Raw genomic sequence first — 24,152 nt, 5'->3', positions numbered from 1 at the left:
ATTCTGTGATTTGAATTTAGTAAAGAAAAATTATTATATATGCTTTTTAAAAATGATCATTGCAATGTAAGGGCTACAATTATTATTACCTCGTGTTCAGTTAATAAAAATTTGGAATTTTCGAAATTTTGAAAATTTTTTGAATTAACTTTGAAATATTTTCATATTAATTAATTTGATCTGACATAATAACTAAATTAATATCCAAAACAATTATGAAATTTCATTAAAAGGCATCTTTTTGGTCATACCGCCAGCAAAATTATTAGTTTTAATACCATGTCGTTCCTTTTCAAGGCATCGTTTTGTAGTAGTTTCTGTCATATTGTTCTAAAGAGATTTTACTAAGACTGAATATTTCGTAATAAGTTAAATATGGATAAATAGAATGATTGGGATTTTGCAAGGAAATAAAATTTTTCTTTTAAATAAACAGCAATTTCAAAACTATTTTATAGTAATATTATTTTAATAATTAATTTTATTAATAATAAACTACTTTAGCAGTTCTGATTATACCCTTTTGGCTGTCTAGCCATTTTAGACCATTCTTGCTGTAATCATAATAGTAAGTACTAATGAAATATAAGATTTTTTTTAAAATTTGAATCTTTAAGAATAAAATGAAATAATTTATAGTTATTAACAACTTGATAAAAAAATATGAGCAGTTTTATTAATTTGTAAATGCATGTCATCATTGTTTTGGAAAAAAAAATGGCAAAAGTAGTTCTAATGATATTTTAAGTGCATCAAAAAGAGTTACAGTAGAAATTTCAGTAATTGTAAAACGATCTTTTTTTTTAATTTATGTAAATTATTTTTTATTAACAACACAAAAATTATAAAAGTTTTATTTTTTAAATGGATTAAAAATTCTTTTTATCTATTATTATATTATTAGTTTAGCAATAGTAAGGCTTAGATAACTTAACAAAATCATTCTTCTTAATGAAATATATTTTTTCGTTTTATTAGTTTAATATAGTTATAGTATAAATAGTTAGTTATATTACATTTAGTAATTAATAAATCATTCAACTCATTTCAAAAGACGGCAGATAATTCGTAAAATTATCTCTTCATAGTAAGTAAAATTACATATCTTTTTTAATCTTTCAGCTCAAAAAATTAAAAATGCTTTTGTAAGCTAATGCAAATTGAGGAAGCCTTCATTCTTATTATATTATATAAAAAATTTTTACTCTGATATAATTTTGATGAAGAAATTCTTGATTAATATAAATTAATACATAATAAGTGCATTTATTGGTGAAGAAATTATTACTTAATGTGAATGTAATGTATAATCACTGCGGCTTGTAATATCGTTTTTTATTGCCAAACGTTTTATATTCCTGTTACTGAAATAATCTAATTTAACTGAGTATTATCTTTTTTTTGTAGAAAAGCGTCTTTATTATATTTTCTTACTTATCTGGAAGCCTTTATAAGCTATATACGTTTTATTAAAACAGCTAACTTTTACTTATTTCGGAAAAATGTGAGTTAATTCCTTGCAAACAATTTTAATCTAACAACGGAAATAATGAAATTAAAAGTAAAACTTAAATCTTGTTTTATTTATTGATATTTTTTATATGATTCGTGTGCAATTCTTTACAACAATTACAATAGAATCTGGATTAATTGCACAAGAATAAAAAATTAGATACTGAATTTAAAATCCCACTTTCTAAATTTCACTGATTGCATTAACAAGAAAGCTTTGAAAGAAGTAAAAATAAAATAAGTTCGATAGACGATAGAGGGCGCTGTAAGTATTCTTCATTCATTCATCGAATTAAATTTTGGTTTTCATTAATGGAGATTAGTTTCGTTCTTTTTTTTATGTTATACTTTAAGTAAATCAATCTATTTACTGTGAAGCAGCAAAAAGAATTTAAATGTAAATCTAGTTTAATTCAAAATCAAATATTGTCGTTGTAAAGGAAAAGCATAAAAATTTTAAAAGTAGAATCTGTTCCCTTAAGAAATTACTTTTTACTTTAGTGTACACAGATTGTCCATTAATCCACTAAATTCCTGAATTATTTTATGTTACATAGTTTCTGGATACAGTTTGACAGTGTATTATAAAATTAATTTTGTATTTTATTTGATGATTTGGAGAATATTCTGAAAGTGATTTAAATTCAATCGCGATAAATATTCCTGTTTTAATTTCTTTTGCTAAAAATTACTTTTATACATTTCCTTCTTAAGCATTTTTTAGTATCGCTTACATATGAGTGCATATTTGTATAACAAGTGTTTCACTTTAGAGCTGAAAAATTTATTCGTTAGATTTAAAATGTATAAATAATTCATTCTAAAATGCATTAAATAAAAAGAAAATTTTCAATTAAACTAAAATACATTTATTTTCTGTTTAATATCAGATGAATGGATGCATATTTTCAAATTCTATAATTAACATTGAATATTTTAAGTTAAATTAACTGAGAGTTAGTTTTTGCATTTGAAAAAATGACGCAAATGAATGGTTACGATCTAATAAAATAATCTTGTACAGCACCAAATTTTAAAATATTGGTAATGTCAATCCAATAAATTATTTTTTAGTGTTTTCACAAATATAAAATAATTGACTTTAGATACAGATAGATTGATTTAGACATAAAATATTTTAAGTTATATTAATTGAGATTTAATTTTTGTATTTGAAGGAACAACGCAAATTAATTGTATACGATTTAACTAAATAATATTGCACAGCTTCAAATTTTGAAATATTGGTAATGTCAGTTAAAGTAATTACTTTTCACTGTTTTCTCTAATTATAAAATAGTTTCTAATTGATTTTACGAACATTGTGTTGCTTTATAAAAACCTTTTTCTGTACTATAAAAACTATTATTTGCATGAATACAAAATAAAAACTTATTCAGGCGTATTGGGAAATATTCCATAATGTATGTTTTCTGTAATAGTGCTATAATTAAATATATCACATAATATTATAACGATTGCAATATTTTACAAAGGAATCAAGTTTTATGAAGTTATTGAGGTTACTTAGTTAAAGTTCAAAATGTATGTTAAAAACTTTGACGATTTGGATGTCAAAATTTGACAAGATAGGAGAGTGTCTTGTGGCAGCCTTATACCTGCCAAAGAATTTTAGAAATTGGTTAGCCTTTGTTGCTGTACAGATCTCTCTTAGTTAATCAAATCTTGTCATGCCACAGATTAAGGTCTAGGACCAAACGAGAATATGATGTTTCTTGGATCTCAAAGCGAATGTTAAAGACCCAAGATAAAAGTCAAACTCAACTTCGACTCTGCATAGGAGTAAATAGCCCCGTTTAAAAATATTTTACTTTGAGCTGACATCAGTCTGTCTTGAAGAATCCTGGAATTATGTGTTTCATTTGATTGAAAATCTCTTTGGAATCTGTGCAATCCTTGCAAATTAGTTGATTGGTTTTAAAGTTCGATGTATATTCTCTTCAACCAGAATGGTCGGGTATATATACCTTCGTATAAGTTACATTAGAGTTCTAAGATGTTATGCAATATCTTCATGATGCCGTACAGTATTCAGAAAATAAATGACATTCTAAAAATCATGCTGCACCTTTGTGCTAATAAAGTAATATCTTTAAGAATGTGCATGATATGTTTCGCAATGGACTCATTTTTTTACGTGACAAAATTAGTTAATCTGCCAACTCCATCAATTTATCATTAGTTACATACTTTGCTTCATGTTCCTTCGGTGAGATGCTGGGTTCCTGAACACGTTAAGAAGGAACATTCACAAATGTCTGACAATGGTAGACAGAGTTGTTATTTTTCTTTCCATTGGTGCATTATCTTAAATAGGGTAAAATAATTCATTTAAGATGTACCACAAACAATAACATACTGTAATAATTTTATCTCCTTCAATTGAATTCAAAGAGAAAGAGATTCACCGAGTTCTACAAATAAATTCATTGTAAAATGCGACATTTATAGGAAAAAAATGTAAAAGAGATATGAACCATGGTATAGCGATAATATTCTAGGCTTGCCTAATCTAACATTATTTAATTTTTAAAATTCAGTCTTAATTATATAAAAGTGATAAAAAATATTTAATATCATCTTAAAATACATGTACATAAACGTAATGAGTACGTAATACGTACATAACGTACAATGAAACGTAATACGTACATAAACGTAAAAATAATGAGAATGTTGCCATGAAACAAATTTAAGATACTTTGAGTAACTTATTAAAATTACACAAAAATATATAAAAATAAAATTATTATCACTGAAAAATTTATTTTTAGAATAAGAATATTGAAATATTTTGTTCAATAATATGCTCGGGTCGTTAAGAGTTTGGTGACAAAAGCCATTAATCGTAAGAAATTAGAGTTGCAGTTAATAGATTTTGAAGTACTCCATTACTTTTAATGTTAAGATATTATTACCAGAAGAGTAAAAATTTCTGTAGGTTTTCAACTAAATATATATTTAAAATTTTGAAAAATTATTTCTTAGATAATACCTTTTATGTAAGAAGCATTTATATGAGAGATTTAGAATTCAGCCTCTTCAGTTTTCGTAGCAGAGGATTTTTGTATCCTGAATGTCCCAATTTATAGATTGTAAGTCAGATCATAAATGTTACTGTTATGAAATATCGATACAGAAATGTTCACATTTCTAAATCAAAAACATCTGATAATCTTTCTCTTCATAATAAAAAAAAATTTCGCCTCATGTAATTAAAGACAAATCTAATTTTAGGAACCAATATTAAAAAAAAAAAAAAAAAAAAAAAAAAAGAGTTCTAGATACTGAATATGAAAATTGAATTGCTTTTTTTTATTAAAACTTATAATCAAAATGCAAGTGGAAATGTGACTAAAATTACAACTCAATCAGTACTGATGTCTTTTTTTACGGAAATTGGTTCAATTATTAAATTTTTTGCAATACATATGAAATGGTCCATCTTTTAATCCTACGAACAATGATTAAATCGGGAAGAAAAGTTGATTTCCTCAGTTATCACGCGAATATTGAATTAAGAAGGCTTTATCAGCAATTATATTGATTACCAGAAGCAATTAAAAGAACTCATTTCTGAAAAGCAATCCAGAATTTTAGTGCTTTTTCGTCCGACTTACGTTTCCTATTTTGGCCTGTTCGTTCTTAGTAAAAAGTAAAATCTAATTAATTTGTTCTATTTCTGTAAGATGCTAAAGAAAGGAGAAATAAGTTGGTAATTACGAGCTAAAACAAGCAATAATGCATATTTTATTTAATTATTTATTTAATTAAGTGTAAGGTGCTAAATTCTAAAAAAATGCATATGCTCCCCATTAGTAGAATGTTACAATTGATGTTTATAATTATATTTTATATAATATGAGTCAATAAAATACAGTGCTAAGATATGATGAGCAAATTTATACGTGTTCCCCGATCTCCAAAATATTTTTGATGCATTAAAAATTTTAATTAAGAAAAAGTATTTCTCATTTGTGCCCATAATTATCCGACTTAATGATTTTCAAACATTCACAACACTTTGAAAATTGCTCTTTCAGTCGATTTCAATGGCTGTCTCGAGAAAAATCCACTAATCAACGAACACTTCAAGGAAGTAATAGCCGTTGATTGGTTGAGCAGGTTATGAAGCTTTGTTCCATAAATTATAAAGCTTCACAAATTTTCGTTTCAAATAGTCAGAGAAAAGGTGTTAAAAACATTAGTGTTAACATTAAACAGTAAAAACATTAGTTAACATTCTGTGTTGCATTGGTTCTACTTTAACCGCAATCCAACAATAAATTTCCGAAGATTTCATGCCAATAGGTAATTTTGTAATAAGTTTTCACCAATGGCATGTGATTAACATTATGCCAGTTCATTATTTGAGAGTTCCCCAAAAAATTTCTAGAAGACCTTTTCCGGTTGTTGATGAAAAGTACGTAAAAGACTACGAAATATGCAGAAAATAGAAATCAAATACATAGCACAAACGCGAAAAAATTATGCAAGAAACTGGCAGATTTCTATTTCAGAAATTCATTATAGATGTGTATAAATTCACAATTCATCACATCACATCAATGACTTCCGAGCTCTCCGGCAAACATGGCAATCATTTAATAATTTTTGAGTTAAAACCAAGAGCTCCAGAAGCAGCAGGAATTTTGAACGATATATCGATTTAGAGCATTAGTTATGATAATTTTCTGCAATATTCGGAAAGTATAAAAAAAAAAAAAAAAACGAGAGACAAGGCTATAACTCGAGTATTGAATCAGTAGAGACAGCACACGATCGAGAGGTGGGAATAGCCAGTGGTGAAGTCTCTTTCCTGCGGGTTGTCTTTGAGCGCTACGCTTTTTCATTACTAATTAGCTGTTTGCCTGCTGATATTAATTCTAGGCACTATATTTATTTATGCTAATCTGTTATTTTGTTTCAAAGATTCACACTAATATTATCTTTCTAATTTGTTGTTAGAAGTTTTTTTTTAGTTATTACTTTCACATACATACGAGTAGACATACTGTTTTCGATGGATTTCTCCTCAATTTGGATATAGATTTACGATTCTGGCAATGAGGAAATATTTCAAATTCATTCATCATTCTTGTTTTGTTCATTGCAGTCTTCACATTCATACCGACAGAATGATTGAAAGTGATGGAGTTTGTGAAATGTCTCATAGATGTTAACATTTTTGGTTTAGAAACCACATATCTTGATTCATTTAGCTCTTGCCATTTGTAAGCTATTCTGTTCACAGGCAGACACGACGACAAAAAGCCAATATTTAAAGATTCTGAATACAAGTAAGTCTAAAAGCCTTGGGTATGTTTAAATCTCAAGATCTAATTATTTGATTATTGCAGCACTATCTCTGAGTATTTAAAATAATGAGGAAAACCCAAAAGAACTAGATCCCTGCTTGAAATATTAGTCCGATTTTATCAATTTTTATTTCAAATGAAACTTTATGACACCTCGACAAGTCGTCAATGGTTGCCTGCTCTTCACCACTCTCACTTTCGAGAGAAATATAAAAACCACTATTTCATTGTATAGTTTTTGGTATGCATAGTCTTAGTATTTCACTAAGACTTATAGTCAGGTATAGTCTATAGTTTGGGACTGGGATACTCTTAGTCAGGTATAGTCTGTAGTGTGGGACTGGGATACTCTTAGTCAGGTATAGTCTATAGTTTGGGCCTGGGATACTCTTAGTCAGGTATAGTCTGTAGTGTGGGACTGGGATACTCTTAGTCAGGTATAGTCTATAGTTTGGGCCTGGGATACTCTTAGTCAGGTATAGTCTGTAGTGTGGGACTGGGATACTCTTAGTCAGGTATAGTCTATAGTTTGGGCCTGGGATACTCTTTGTCAGGTATAGTCTATAGTTTGGGACTGGGATACTCTTAGTTAGGTATAGTTTATAGTTTGGGACTGGGATACTCTTAGTCAGGTATAGTCTGTAGTGTGGGACTGGGATACTCTTAGTCAGGTATAGTCTATAGTTTGGGACTGGGGTACTCTTAGTCAGGTATAGTCTATAGTTTGGGACTGGGATACTCTTAGTCAGGTATAGTCTATAGTTTGGGACTGGGATACTCTTAGTCAGGTATAGTCTAAATTTATAGAGTATCCCAGTCCCAAACACTGTCTCCAATTTTTATTTCATATTAAAGCTCATAAGTCTGAAATAAACCATCAGTAATCACTTACTTTCTCATTTCTGAATTTTCTAGATATATCCCAAAATAAAAATTTTGACATATTCCCCAGGCTCAAAAACAGGGACAGTTTCGCCAATTAATTTTTTCACTTCGATAAAATAGCTAATTAATAAGAAGGCGTTACATTTATTGCACAAGTAGAATTTCAAATCACACTTTCATTTGTGATACGATATAATTTGTCAAAGTTAGCGGACATTAATTAATTAATGCTAGTAATATCATGGACGAACAACTGATATATTAGTCGCTATCTATCTACAACGAATCTATTAGTCGCTAAAGGTGGACTGAATTTATATAAAAATATATTAATTTTTGTTTACTATTCTATAAATTATTGAAACGTATGTTTACAATTAAAGTTAAATAAGGGTTCAAAATCTCCGATTTCACAAAAAGTACAAAAATATACCTACTTTTATTTGTTTATTTCATTTTGAATCGTCTTAACGTTTTTTATAACAAGCATTTCTGTCCAAGCATATGATAAATCACTTAAAATCGTTAAATTTAAAAACTGTTTACTATCAAACCTTTTACATTTGTCTTAAAAATAGCGAGTTTTTGATGAAAGAAAATATTGCAAAATGTTTAGATAAACTTCTCAATAGTCTAAGAATATCTCATGATTTCTGGCTGAATAAATAGTTATCAGGGGTACAGAATTCTGTAGAGCTATTGACACCGAAAACATTAAATAATTTGAATCCATGTCCTTTATTGATTAAATAGCATTGTTATGCGCTTGCGAATGCTGGTATATCTGTGGAAATGCATTGAGTTTATTCAGTTTTAAGGCGCATTAAGCACTTCTGCTATGCAATGCGAGCGCATTGTTAATGATAGATTTGTGAAATATCCACGGCTCAGAATTTTGATCATATTTGAAATAAACTGGAAACTAGCTGGTGCAATCGCTCATAAATTCTAAATACAATGGCCTTCAAACGACCTAATTCCTTATGAATATAGTGTAAATTCAAACAGGGGATTTTGAACCCTTATTTAACTTTAATTTTAAACGCATGTTTAAATAATTTATAGAATAGTAAGCAAAAATTTATGCATTTTTGTATAAATTCTGTCCATCTTTAGCAATTAACTGATTCGCTAGAGATATTGTTAATTTTTAATTTCAATTACATCTTTTATTAATACGTTCTTCAACAAAATAATTTTAAATATGACATTATGATAGATTTATAGCTGTGCTTTAATATCTTTACAATTGTTCCATATATTGTATATATGGACTTCTTTTCACGACAGCCTAGTACCCTAAAAAATAAGTTTTTGAGTATTCTATTTTTCAACTGAGCTTTGTATATTGCTGTACTCAAATTGCAATGTCTTGCGCAAACTGCTCACATCCCAGGTAGCATAGAACGTTGCGAAATATTGCAAAACATCATACGAAATTATTAAATATCCATCAATATTATATGATATTTAGTATATTGTTTAATATCGTATAATAGTATAGAATATACAGTGATACTAGAGTTAATAAACATAATTTTCCTTGGCTTCCTGCAATTGAAGAAATCATGTTGGATAAAGTTGTGGTGACATGATTCCTCTGATGGGAATAAACAAGTCAACTCTATTTCATTTTTATACAAAGTTCTCAGAAAAATATTTTTACTGAAATTGATTTTATTTATGAGTGAATCCCTATAACATCCAATCCTTCCACCAAACTAATCCTGAATAGTTCTGGAATGGGAAAGGCGAAATACTGTTGTCCTTGCATTAACGTTCTTTTAAGTATTTCGGTCAGGACACCTGATAATTATTCCATTTGACAAAAATTTTCGTTTTAAAGAATTCATCGTTAAGATTACCGTTAAGTGAACGAGATTGTTAACCATAAGAAAGTAATCAAAGTCAACTATACCAAAGTTTACTCATTAAATTTCATTCTCCCAGGCTTTTTTTACCTTTGTCATATACGAAGTGTAGTGAAAGTATTGTAATCGTTCGTAATTCGAACTCGAAATTTTGAAAAATCTCCACATTTCAGACCTTTTTGAATCAGGCAACCACATTTCGGCATCATCTCTCTATGATTACTATAATACATAACATAATGCCATCATGTGCCCCGGTGCCTATAACACTAAGTTATCTAACCAGCTGGATGAGCATAAGATGGAAGGAAGAAAAAAAAATATTAAAAGAAAGAAAGAGACGACAAACCATTCAGGGATCTCCTGAGAGAATCCCATCGGTGTCAAATCTTACACGACTGTATTCAATTTTTGGTGAAGTAATAACTGGATGGAGGGGACAAGATACTTGAACAAATGGTGACTATGGGTTGAACTTACAGGAAAATGAGATTACTAACTGAAAAGGAAAAAAAAATGATAAATTACATTGTGAACATCTGTATAACATGTTTAAGCATATAAAAAAACATTGTTGCGTCCGTCTGGGTCCTGCGTTTTGATTTCCTTCGCTTGAACTGCACTTTTGAGGGACTTTTGAGCACTTTTGAATGAATAATTTAGTCGATTTTGACAAGTGGCATTTTGGTCTCAGTTATTGTGTAGTCTTAAAGAGGTCTTCGTATTCATGAATATGATTTACTATGGAGTGGATCTTGGCGCGGGTATTCAATGCAACTCTCCTGTACCATTCTTCCTCGAGACTTCTTTCTGGCTTTCTCATGTGCCATGAGAGAGGCAATAAGCATTCGATGGCATAGTGAATTGAGGATCCTATCTTCCCACAGCTACAGCAAGGTCAGCAGAGTTGGTCAGATGGAATCTGTGTAGATATGTCGGGAATGGGCCATGTCCAGTGAAGAAAAGGGCATTCACTCTACTCCAGTTGGCCGTGTAGAGAGAAATTTTTGGTGGACTGGCCTGTTTCGCCTTCTTACCATCCCTTTTGCCATCTTGTCATCATCCCGATTTGGAGGATGTTCTTCAGAAGACATCTTGGAAGCTTCTTACGATAGTACAGAAAAGTTTTGAGGCAGACGATTCAAATTTGTTATGTGGAATGATGATCAAAAGTGTAGATTTCTATCAAGTTTAAAACAATATTCATTCACAGGAAGTCTGCATGTCCAACTGTTTGAAGTGACTGTACAAGTGAATTCGATAAACACAGAACACAAAGAGTTAGATAAATAAAATTTAGTAGAAAAGTTCTGCATCTAAAATATAGATTCTTATCAAATTTAGAACTAAATATGTCACATAGATCGCAATCCTTTGGTCTGTACTTTCGCATGCATATAAACATGATAACTCATAAACGTAGTGACTTAAATCAATGAAAATTCAGAACGCGATTTTGTGACTACGATTATAGTTTAATGTTAAATTTTAGTGTGTCATTGGACTGGCGGAAAAACGTCTAAAAGGCATATTCTCGCAATACATTCACAAAAAATATTAGATTTACTCCAAAGATCAATATTCGTAACTATCCTTTGATAATGCCATGAAAGGTATTCGTGGTCTTACAAAAACATTCACAGTTTTATGGGGGAAGAGGGGGAGATAAGAATTTTATTTGAGAATATGCGAGGAATTTTCGGGGAGACCTAGTTAGTTATTGTATTCCTAGATACTTAGATGCAATTTCAAAGATATTATATTTTTAGATTCAAGGAATTCTAGAACGTGAAGGTAAATAAATCGAATAGAGGCTGAATTTTTTTACGATTGCATTGCTTTCTACTTTTGAATTGCACTTCTTATTACTTTCAATCTACTAAAATTAAAATCAGGCAAAATAGATAATTTATTTAACTAAAGTATTCTGTTTAAATAAATACAAATCATATTTGAGTAAAGAGGCCGTATTCATTTGCATATGAGTTTCAAGTCATTCAAAAGTCCTTCAGTGTTTCTTCCTTTAAACGATTCCTTACATTCAGAATCTCTCGAATATGGAACTTTATATAATTTTACGCAAAACATCCAAAAGAAATTCCACTTAACTAGATGAAAGGTAAAGGTAGATACCTTTATATCTAAGTTACTATCTAGAAAAATAAAACGTTGATGTTAAACATAGTCAATATTAAGGCTTGAAAATCACTTTTCAGTCCCAAACCTCTAACATATTTCTGTTAACGAAACACTTCAAATTAGGAGGTTGCTCGTTTTAACGAAACGCTAATTTGGTTAATTAGATTCATTTTATGTCTTCAATATTAAGAAAGTTATAGCGAAATGAAAATTTCAATCCCCTTACCATTTTCAACCCCTTTGAGCTAGGTCTAACATTTACGAACTCGACCGAGATTTTTACATTTCCAACAACATGTTCCAAGCCAGTTAATGCCAGTTAATGAAGATTCCTATAGGTAGTATTTCTATAGGAATCTATATGACATATAAGAAAACATATTACTTCATTTTTTATACTTAGTTGATTGATTCAAGCATTAAAAAAATAAATCTTATAACTGTTGTTGAAAAGAAGTACACATAAATAATTAGTCCAAATATTTGTTAAATTTGAAACGAAAACTATATATTCATGTGCATTTATGGAAGGAAAATTTTAAAAAGTTCATATTAACAAAAAAATTCATTCAGAAATAGAGTGTATTTCTCTAAGAAGATAAAAAAATTTCAATTTTAATGTGTGATAATTGGTTCCTGAGTAACGAATATGGTTTGAATACTTTTTTGACGGACTGAATACTCCGAATACATTTTTCCACTTAGTATAAAAAACGGTAAAAGACAATTTAAATTAAGATTTCTTAAAAGTTTGATAACAATGTTTAAAAAAATTAAATAAATCTTAAAGAAATGTCTTATAAATCTTTAGAAATTTATAATTTACATATTGAACCCACCACCAAATACAAGATAGCAATCCACATGAATCTACGACCACGTTTTGTACTCTACGCAACCGTCAACCAAAGACGAAAACTTAAATTTGGAATACATCAAAGCACACATCAATCATTTGCTTAAGAGAATCTTTATTGAATTCGAAGATTTGGAAATCTTTGGACGTTACCGAAGAGTAAAATCAGAGAGTAAATTTTGTTCCCTCTGAGTATTTCCTCCCTTTTCAGGAAAAGGAGAGGAAGAATTCCGCATTACCCCTAGGAAAAGCGTCAATATAGCTACAGAATTTAAAACTTTATTACTCGAACATATTTTATGGATAATATTTCGTCTTCTGGAATGTTGAAAAGTCTGATCATCTACTGTCTTGAGAGCAATAACTCGATTTTGTGACTCATAAACTAAAGACATTAGTTGCCTTTTGCTATAAGTATTATATTTATTGTTCTTGCAACATATGTCTGATTTGAATGAATTATTTAGCTGCAGCTTTCATGTTAAGTATTGAAAGAATGATCTCTGGAATTTTTTATAGTAAGTGTCACTTGTGTTATGCTGAACGCGTTCGCTGCCATGATTGATGCCTGTGACTCTGACACTGTCTAATAAGATGCTTACTTATTTGTTTTCTTTTAATTCTAGTAGAGAAGAATATATCTGATTAGATAGTATGTATGAATCACAGGTGATTCACGTACTGAGTATTGTAGTAGAGAAGAAAATATCTGATTAGATAGTTTGTATGAATCACAGGTGATTCACGTACTGAGTATTGTAGTAGAGAAGAAAATATCTGATAAGACAGTATGTATGAATCACAGGTGACTCACGTACTGAGCAACGTGTTAAAACAAAGAGATATAAATTAAACATCAGCTTCTTTTAGTCTCAGCAAATTCTACATAGACTTGAACTTTTGCTATTATGCAAATGTGAGTGACATGGCAGTCAACGTGTTAAAATAAATTTACACGTTTATGCAATAAGGTATCAATTGCAAAATAATTCCTTTTGAATACAGGTTTCAATGTTATTGTGTTCTAAAAGCAATACAGGAGAAAGAAAAATTATTCTAAATCCGCACGAATAATTAACGAATTATTAGGAGTATCTTGTGCGATCGATTATAGTTGATTCAATTTTAGAAAAAAAGACTGCAAACCTTTAGGATTCCAAAATAAAAAAAAAAACATAAAATGTTAAATTATTCCTACTTTCACAATTTCTGCAAGAGCCATGGATTAAAATCAGATTTTGATGGTTAAGATTACAAAAAAATAATTAATAGGACGTGAATTATTTGAAAAATTATTTTCCACACTATTTATTTTTAGAAGTAAAGTCTATAACATATACATCTTAACCATGACACTTCTTCAGAAATTTTTAACTGCGCTATAGGTCAGTTCTTTATATTTCCGTCCAAAATTCTAATTTTATTGTTTCTTAAAAACGTGATTCTCTTTGAATTAGACATATGTGAAGCAATTATTAATAAAGAATAACAAACTTATAAATATTTGGTGCTGTATCGGATTTAAAGAGAATGCAATTTAACGTCTTAATTTTATTCTCTCTCATTTATAAGACTGTTTTCTTTTGTAGATTAATGTAAAAAGTAATTTTTATACTAGGAAAAGTCCAATTCATTAATGTGTCTGGCAACTGAATTAAATAATAAAATATTTCTATTTCCTGCCTTAAGCTTATATCAGAAATATTCATAAAAAAGTAGAAAGAAATTGTAGAGTCTCGTTAGTTATATTTAAACGCAAAAATCAGAAAATTACACACGATGTATAAGAGATAAATATCGCTATTTATTCCATTAAAAATATTCTAACCTACTTAAAAATTCTTTTCCATATTTTTTATATAAATTAAAAGGAAATTATATTTTCTAAGATTTTTTTCCGTTCTTTTCTAAAAATGGTCAGGAAAGCTAGCAGGAAAAAAAATAGTTAAAGAGACCGAAAGAAAAAAAGTTTGTTCTCAAACTTTCTGAAATTAGTTTACGAAATACCCATGTCGAAAAAATGTTGAGTGATTAAAAAAAAACTTGTAAAACTTTTCTAATGATTTGAATAAACTTTCAAAGCAAGCAATTTTTTTTCTAAAAAAATTTTTTTTGGAAAACTGACTATATTCAATTGCAATTGAAATGTTTGTACTTATTCATGATTTTTATAAAAACAATAATAAAAAAGGAATTTTCTTTCAAGAAAATCGTTTTATATTTAAATGATCACTTCGATTCAGTTTTTACAGAAAAATCGTCTGCATAACAGTGAATATTCTGGAATTCAGAACCAACTAGAACAGGAAAAGAAAAAAAAAATAAGAACGGAAAGAATCAAATGCCAGGAAATGTTATTCCAAGCTCTTCCCATGATTTGCATGTTTAGAATAACTCGTTGTTATCTACGTTTACCAGAAGCTAGTTGATAGTTTAAAAAAAAACTGAAAGCGTTCATAACATCGTCTCTGAGGTTGCAAATTTGAATGTTTATTGACGTTATTTGACCCTGAAATTAGCATATTAACCATGTTATGAAAAGAAAACCGTGGCAACAAGTTGGAATATTCGAACAGTTGAAGAACATTTTTTTTTCCATACATATATCTGGCATAATATCTCACAGTCTGCACTTCTTAGCTCGGTGTCTGAGTTCTTAAGAATAATTTGATAAAATACACGCTTGTGGGTTTTTTTCCCTTAGGCTAGAAAGGGTGCTCAATAAAAAAATGTGAAGCAGAATTCTTAAAATCTATCACTGTTTTAGCAATGTCTTTCCAATTTTTATATCCGGGTGCTTATTCACACATTAAGGAATATTCATGTTATTAAACCGAATAATGTTGAAGTTCAATTTCATTAAAAAAATAAAATTTTGGATTTTACTATAATTATATTTTTATGTATTTGCTACTTTCATATCTTTATGGTCGCATTTTCATTTTGCTCCTAAACGATCTAACACTTAGATTCTAAAAAATATTTATATTATTAATAAAATATTAGTAGTCAGCTCTGATAAAACCCTCATAAGGAAATGGAATCAACACATAATTTAATAGTATTATGAAATAAATTCATTTGTAGGTGAGTTTCTAAATTTCTTAAGGTTTAATCAATTTCTTTCGATTGTTTTAAATGATTAAAAGTGTAACAATTAAAATTATAGTTATTAAGTATCATCTCTAAAAAGTTAATAATAATTAATAAATATCAAGCTCAATTAAATAAAAACATTAACTATAACATTTATTAATTATACATTATTGAAGTTTAAAAATGCTTTGTATTATTTATATAAAATTGTTTGAATTTTAGAATTCACATTAATTTAATATTTAATTGCAGGGATTTGATTAAGGTTTATATATTGTTTAAAAATCTGTAGGTTTTCTTAGTTGTGGAATTTTATGTTGAATTAAGATTTCTAACCATCTAATTTGACAAAGTATGCCAATTCGCTCTTTATGTCAAATAATTGTATAAATTTCTTGAATAAAACTCTTGATATAAGATTTTGAATACTTTTATTTTGAATTTCACTATTTTAACATGTTTTTAAACTTATGTATAAGGAACTTTTAGAAGGGTATGAATTTTTGTTCTAAGTGAATTAGGTGTCTACTTCTTAACTGCATCCTCCTATTAGCAAATTCTCTAACAACAAGTGTTTTTTACTCTCTCCACAGTTCACATGTTCATTTGCTATAAATAAGGAACAAAAGTCCAAAAGTCTCAAAAATATTGTGCGACTATCAAAAAAAACAAAAAACATAGCAAATTTTAGAAAATGATTTTAGAAAACTCGAAAACTCTACTTTATTTCCCAAATAAATGAACGAAAGGTGTAGACAGATGTAAAACATCAATGTTATCATATGAATTAAACTAGGACTCCTGAATGAAATTCGAAATCCATTAATTGAATTTTATAAGAGATAAATGAGCGGCATGATACAGCGCAGCATAACATGGCATATAGTTTAATATTGTACTATTAGTTAAATATTGTGATATATCTACATTATTTATTGTTAGCCGTCTTTGGTGACTAACTTGTTTGCCGGCACCTGATACCGGGAATAGTGACTTAATTTCACTTCATTTCGATTTCTTATCGTAATTTGATCTTAATGGTTTCTTAACAAAGTATTTTAAAACTTAAAAAAATAAAAAATATATATTTTTAAACTTTTAAAGATATTTTAAAACTTTAAATATGCAATAGATGTGCTAGAGATTTTTATATGCAATAGACATTTAAAACCTCGCATTATAGAAACTTCTCATTCATGAACATGAACATAGCTATTACGTAAAATCACGTGATGTAACTATCTGTGTCATCTAATGCAAATTTACAGTCCTAAGTTCGTCTTTATACTTCTCTTGCAAAACATGCAGTTTATTTAATCAATCTATCAATCCTTTCTAATTCTGTGCATTTTGTTAATTATGTCAGTAATTAAAACAATCTGATGAAATTAAAAATAGCAACTACAATATGTCTGATTACATGATACATTATCTAATATATTTAAAATCATAATAATGTTTTGTTTACAGACTTCACAAAAATTTGATAAAGTAAAAAATAACATAAATTTCAATACAATTGACCGAAAAAATTTAAGAAAACGGAACATCTTCAGTAATAAAAATAAGCAGCATTTTCATTTCTTACCATTAAATTATGAAAGGAGAAGATTTAAATAATTTTTTTAATTATCTATGAAAAAGTTTTGAATTCGATTGCAGTATTTAAAAAATGTTGGAACAAATTATGCAGAAAAACTTATTAAAAATCTTCAGAAAATTACGATTTTTTTTCATTTTCAGATAGCTTAAAAATAACTTTTGTCCTATAATCTTTTTGAGAGTTATTCCCAAAGAATCAATAACATTTTGCTTAATTTTTATGCAGGTCAAATTCCTTCATCCAATTGTTCCAAAATGCACATTTCCCTCCATTATATATTTGTATAATATGCTAAATTTCGTAGATATATGTCTAGTAGTTTTCTTTTTAGCATCACATCGCACATACATGCACACACAAATTCTCTTTTATTATTGAGTAGAGATGATACTGTGAAGGATTGAAATGGAATTCTAAGAAAGACCAATGGCCATCCGGGACTATCCTGCAAGAGAAGAAAAAGAAAGATGATATTGTTATCAATCGTTATATTTGATTTAAAATTTAATTTTTGAGTGGTTATTATAAAAATAAACAACCTCTCAATGTCAGTATCGAGTAGAAGCATGCATTATAATTATAAGCGATACACTTTCGAAAATTGCGATATCATTTATTCAAGGCATTTATAACTCCCAAACAGAGAGTAATTAAAAATTAATAGGATTTTTATGCTTGTTTGGGGATTTACCGTCGAGTCAGCGTTAATCTTGTCTTCTTTAATTTTCTATCTAATTTTCTACAAAAGCGACTTTTACCTTGATTTTTGATTTATGCTCAGTAAGTTCTTTACTATGTTAGTTTATCGAAGCATGAAAGAGATAAAAATACAAAGAACTAAAAGATTTCAGAATTTCGAAAGAATTCTTGAAAACTGATTATGAAGTTTAATCCTTATGAGGAATTGTTCAAAAACTGGAAAAGGATATTAAGAGAGATAACGGTATAATAAAGAAATTTCAAAGAATCGTGTACTTAAGTAATATGCTCGACTTTTCTGAAAAATTGAATGTTTAATATATTTCTTTATTTTAATTCTCATTAAAAATTTATGCAAGATTCTTAGACAATTTATTTGTCTTGAATTTAAGACAATTTATTTGATTCTTAGCAATAAAATAACATTTAATTTAGATATTTTTATTTACTATAAATTGTCTTAAATTCAAATAAACAGGAATTTACTTCTAAAATCTGAAACTAATTTTAAGAAGGTTAAAAACTAATGATTAAATTTAATTAAATAAATAATTTGTTCATTAATTAAATTAATTAATTAAAATTCTGATGTAAATAACTGATATTTGACCAATGCTGGATTGAAATATAGTAATTTTGTCTTAAATTTAAAACAGTGTCGGAAAATCAGTTCTATAGAATAGCTATATAAGGCAACATGAAAAATTTTAAATATATATTTTCAAAATTAAATCAGTAAATTATTTTAATGTAACAAACGAAAAACTGTTCCTAGCATTTAAACAATTGCAGAAATGCTAAAAAGAACAATATATTATTCCTTTCCATAATTAATATTGTATGGATGTTATTATAAATAATTTGATTCGAAATGGAATTGAAATTTTTACAATTGTTCGTCGAAAGAGAATGACTGTGACTATGGTTTTCTTGATGATGTAGCGGTTACATAACTCTACCACTTTTTCTTTTGATACAACAGGTGGCGCTATTTTATTAACATCAAAGTGTATTTCTCATGATCCCTCTTGGGGATCATTATTAGATTATATTGTAAGTGAAAGTCGTGCGTTTTCGTGTTCGTGTTTGTTTTGTCTTGTGAAATGTGGAACTTAGAAAATAATTAAATAACTGTTATTTTCATCATAATGAAGTTATAAAGAGTCTAGTCTCTCTACGACATTAATTTACAAAAACTAAGAAAAAATAATAACAAAAAAAGCTAATGAATAATACTGAGTATTTGATTTTATGTATGAGCATGTGGTTAATCACTGAGTGCGTTTCCAGTTTGGACGCAATTTGCAACTGCCGAGACATGTTTACGATTGCTTATCAGAAAAACTCAAATTGCGCCGTGAAATTCTTTATGTCACAAGATAAAGATAAATATCTGCAGTGCTTCTTCAGAGTTTCATCAAAATTGCCTTTGACCGAAATTTTTTACGAAGTAACGCAACTAACTTTCTGACTGGCCTACTTAACAATCGAAGAATTTCATAAATCAGTTATTCCTGAAAACAGGCTTCTTTAAATTTAAAGAATGAATATTTCACGCGATTCGAAAAATTCACGCGTTTTAAATGTAAGGTTTATAGTAATTTCATTTCTTTGAAGTAGTAAAAATTTGTGTATAGCACATAATTGAAGTTATTTTGCAGGATATCAAATTATTACTTAGGACATTTTAAATTTTAATTCAGGGAAGGAACAATTTTAATTATTTTCTATCATTATATTGAAACCATTTTTAGAGCAATCTGAAGAAAAGAAAAAATTGTAAATGAAACATTTAATATTTCAATACATAATATTAGGAAAGGAATAATTTTAATTATTTTATTTCATCTTCAAATGTTTATGTTACAGTATCTAATGCTTCATATCGATATATAAAACTCAATTTCAAAAAACTGCTAATCTTTGATTTTCTAAGTATATTCTTCAATTTCATAAAAGCAGGGATAGATTCAATTATTTCATTTTACTTAGTTTTTAATTGCAATATTTGGCATAAATTTTTACCTTTGGTATTTAATTATAAAATTTTATAGTGATAGTTAATTATAATTTACGATTCAAGTGAATCGGTAAAAAGCCTCATTATTTAAATATGCTTATTTTAAAGACTGTGCGCTCAGTTATTTCATTAACTTTCATTAAATTAGGAAATTTAAAATAAAAGGTGATAGAGTAATGGATATTATTTGTGTTTCGAAATCATTATTTAAATTATTTTCATCATTAATTAAAGATTGTTTACTGTCTTTCATCATATTAATAATTAAAGACTCGTTCGTCTGCTTAAACGGTGACAGACAATAAAAACATTAAGTTAATAATTATCGAAAATTTAATGCAATTGCAAAAATATTTCATTATATTATAAATTAACTTTGACTTAGGTAATTTAAAGTATACTTTCGCATTAGAATAGTATTAAATCGTATAAGCAAAAGGGTTTTTAAGAACAATCTTTTATTAGCGAACTATAAAGTAGAAAACATTTTTTAGCAAAAATATGGTAAAAAACAAATAAAGAAAAGATTTCAGTCTTTAATAAAAATATTTTTGAAAATTTCAAATTTTCATCTCGTTTATAGTATGTTCTTGTTATTTTTAATAAATATTTAGCAATTTCCTTTTTTCTGATGTTCTTTTGAATCTTAATTTTTTATAATGCCTCAAGTTTTACTATTTGGCTTTGAAATCCATATTTTTGATAAAAGATTTTTATTTTTATTTTATAGAAAGCTAATAAACGCATTTTTTAAAAATTTTTTTTGTTTTTATTTTTCATTTTAATAATAACTCATTGGTATTAAAATTATGAAATCTTTTAATCATTTTTTCAGAAACTCAAAAGAAGATGGCGCTTTTGAAATATATTTAAAATTTAATTAAAATTTATAAATCAACTGATAATTGAGTTCTGAAAATACTGAATTATCATTGGGATCATTTTGAAATTTATTTAATCATTTTTAAACTATGCAAAATTTGAACTCCCTTTGAAAATATACATAAGGAATAAAATACTTTTTATTTCCTAAAATCTCATTCAAAGAAATCCATTAAAGAACGATATAGTACAAATTCCAGTATTTGCATTAATTTGTATTTCTGTAAATGGCAACAAACAATATGAACTTCCAAAATTTTTATATTTTGGGTTAAATCTCTTTTCATAGAAATGGTTCAATTAATAAACTGAAGTTTAAAATTATATTTTTTCCTTTCAGTTATCGTTAAAGCAAGATTTTTAATTCTCCAAGGAATAACGTCAAATAATACAATTAAAATCACGTTTGAAATATGTTTTCTATTAAATTGTAAAAAAACTATATATTTTTCCTTAAAGCAGTTATAAGAATATATCAAATTTGTCATGTTGTTTTTTGTATGGAAAGCAGTGAAATTGCAAGAAAGCCAAATATAGCCGAGTAACATTATGTGCATAAAAGGACTGGAGGAAATGAAGATAGATAGAATATATACATTTTAATGCAAATTATCTAATTATTTTGGAAAAGAGTTGCTACAGATATTAATTTTATTATGTTTTGAAGTTTGTCATATTATATCATAATATTTTAAATATTATCTTTATTAATATATTTCATATATTTGGTTATTAAATTTCAGTTGATATGCAATGATTTTTTTCATAAAAGTGTATATTATTGTTAAATCATGTTTCTGTATGTTTCTAAGAGTGAATTAATGGTGCATTACTCTGGATGTGTGATATCCCTTGTTTACATGTTTATATTACAGATTACTCCATGGATGTTCTCCGAGAACCTTCTACAGCGCTCTCTGACAACACATTACGTCACATCATGCAATTAATCTCGCTAGGTACAGGCTTAAATGTCCCGCCACCTTTAAATTTGAGATTTAGGGAAAAGTCACTGAAAAGGGCACGGATCAGTGCTCCACACCCTCGCCGCCAGGATTACGTCATCGGGTCCGAATTCTTGGGCAAACGATCTCCCCAAGAAGATAAAAGAATGGGCTCGGAATTCCTCGGCAAAAGAATGGGTTCCGAGTTCCTCGGCAAGAGAATGGGTTCTGAATTCTTGGGTAAAAGAATGGGCTCCGAATTCTTGGGCAAGAGAATAGGTTCTGAGTTCTTGGGCAAAAGATCTGGTGAAGACAAAAGAATGGGCTCGGAATTCTTAGGCAAGAGATCCGAGTACTACGACGAAGACGATGAGTCAATGGACGAGGCTCCCTTCAAGAGGATGGGCTCTGAATTCTTGGGGAAGAGATCGAAAGACGAAGACGAATTGATTCTGGGTGAGGGTGTGGACAGATCGCTCGAAAGTGAAAAACGAATGGGGTCGGAGTTCCTAGGAAGGAAGCGACGAGAGACGAAGACGACAGACAGACGATCTTCTTCCGGAGCGTAGGGTGAGAGGGAGAATGCGGTTAATATGTGTTCTATATGTCGGAATGTGTGTATGGAATGCCCACATTCTTTATTTATTCGAATGAAATTATTCAGAATAATGCAGTATGTTTAGAGAGTTCCATCAAGGTTCACATCAGTTACTTGAATTTTCTCTTCAAATAGATGCTGACACAGATGGATGATTTCATTTTTAAATGAATGATCATAAATTGAATCGAAAATTGGATTTTTAGATAAATTCCTCAATATAAATCTCTAAAATAAGAGTTTTTAATGATAGATACATGCTATCAAAGATAAGCAAATTCGGTTGACTATATATAGATAAAATTATCTTAGAAATTTTCTTATTTTTATAAATATAAATGAGAAAGTTTTTTTTTAATCAATAGGAATTACATTTTATATATGGTTATAAATGAGGTTAATTTTTCAAGATATAAAAGCATCTAATTTCGAGAAAAAAGAACTTAATCAAATTTTTTTTCTAAAGTTTTTTTTATTTCATTATCACAGATAAAACTTTGGGATCCATTAATAACTTTTTAATGTAATTTTTGCAGAAAAATATTTAAACTTAAATATTTTCAAATTCAGCTATCAATTATGCTGCATTTAATTATCCGTTTAATAGCATTTTTTTAAAAGAACAAATAAAAAGCTACATCACATGTGAAGAAAGGAAACTAATTAGTCTCTATATTTGACATCCAATCCTTAGAATAATTTTCCGCTGTAATCTTTTCAATTATACAATTATGCAAAATAAATTAAGTTTAGTTAAAAGAAATCTAGAAATTCATGGTTTCAAATATTTATAAAAATGTTCTATACTTTTAAAATTCTTTATATTAATTAATTATTCTATTTTATTAAATACTTTTACCAATAAAGCTCAAATTTTTAATGTAAGGGTGTTTACGTCCACGTATCATATTTAAAAAAAACATAATGAAAATCAAATTCCACTTTTATTTATTTATATATACTTTCATGTGAAAACAACTTCTTATATATACTTTAAATGATAAATTTTACATGAGAGAAAAATACCTTAATGGAACTCATAATTTGGATACGCAGTTACTATGTTATATTAGATCTGCATGTAATATATTTGTGTTGCATTATATATATGTATCTAAGTGTACACTGCATGCTTAAAACCTCTTCTATATTTGATGTACTTAATGTAAATATTTTTAGCGGTATAATCTGATTTTTAAATATTAATTAGTCGATAAAATTAACTATTATAGTATTACCATATTGTGAAGCTATTTGAAAACAAAACGTTTAATTTAATTCAAGAAGTAGATGATAGTATGTTTTGTTATAGAATAAATTCTGAAATCTAAATGCTGTATATAGATAATATTATTTAAATTTTATCCGTTTAAGAAAATCATGGATAATTTTTAGAGGATCTAACTTTAGGTAATAAAGCAAGAGTGTAGTAAAATTAGTTATCGAAAACTTAAGAAAAAACTCTTTAACTGACAAAAATAGTTTTGTTTTCATATTAATAAAATATGATAAAAACAATTACTAACATAATGACCATTTTAAGAAGTTAGTTTAATTATGAATCATAATACATTCGTAGTTTCAGAAATCATTTTTTTTTAGTGTTTAGACATTTTATAGCAGTTAAAGAGTTTTTACAATAAGAGCATGTCTTTTTTGTTTGCATTTTATTTGATGTAATGCATGTATGTATGGGAAATAGATGTGT

The 24,152-nt window shown here is 28.0% G+C and overlaps 1 protein-coding gene across 2 annotated transcripts in view; it reads left to right on the top strand.

Moving 5' to 3' along the window:
• LOC129966157 (S-antigen protein-like) overlaps positions 1–24,152 on the top strand; it is a 126,439-nt gene that overhangs the window by 94,934 nt on the left and 7,353 nt on the right. Inside the window, exon 3 of one of the 2 annotated variants that reach the window (XM_056080551.1) lies at positions 21,778–21,861. The exons of the other annotated variant lie outside the window; for it this stretch is intronic. Within the exon in view, the coding sequence (XP_055936526.1) occupies positions 21,778–21,861 (84 nt within the window). The remainder of the gene's footprint in view (positions 1–21,777; positions 21,862–24,152) is intronic. 2 annotated transcript variants of the gene reach the window in all.

Source organism: Argiope bruennichi, chromosome 4 (genome assembly GCF_947563725.1).
Source record: "Argiope bruennichi chromosome 4, qqArgBrue1.1, whole genome shotgun sequence".
In the NCBI taxonomy this organism is placed as follows: Eukaryota; Metazoa; Arthropoda; class Arachnida; order Araneae; family Araneidae; genus Argiope; species Argiope bruennichi.
This window is presented reverse-complemented; position numbering and strand designations above follow the sequence as displayed.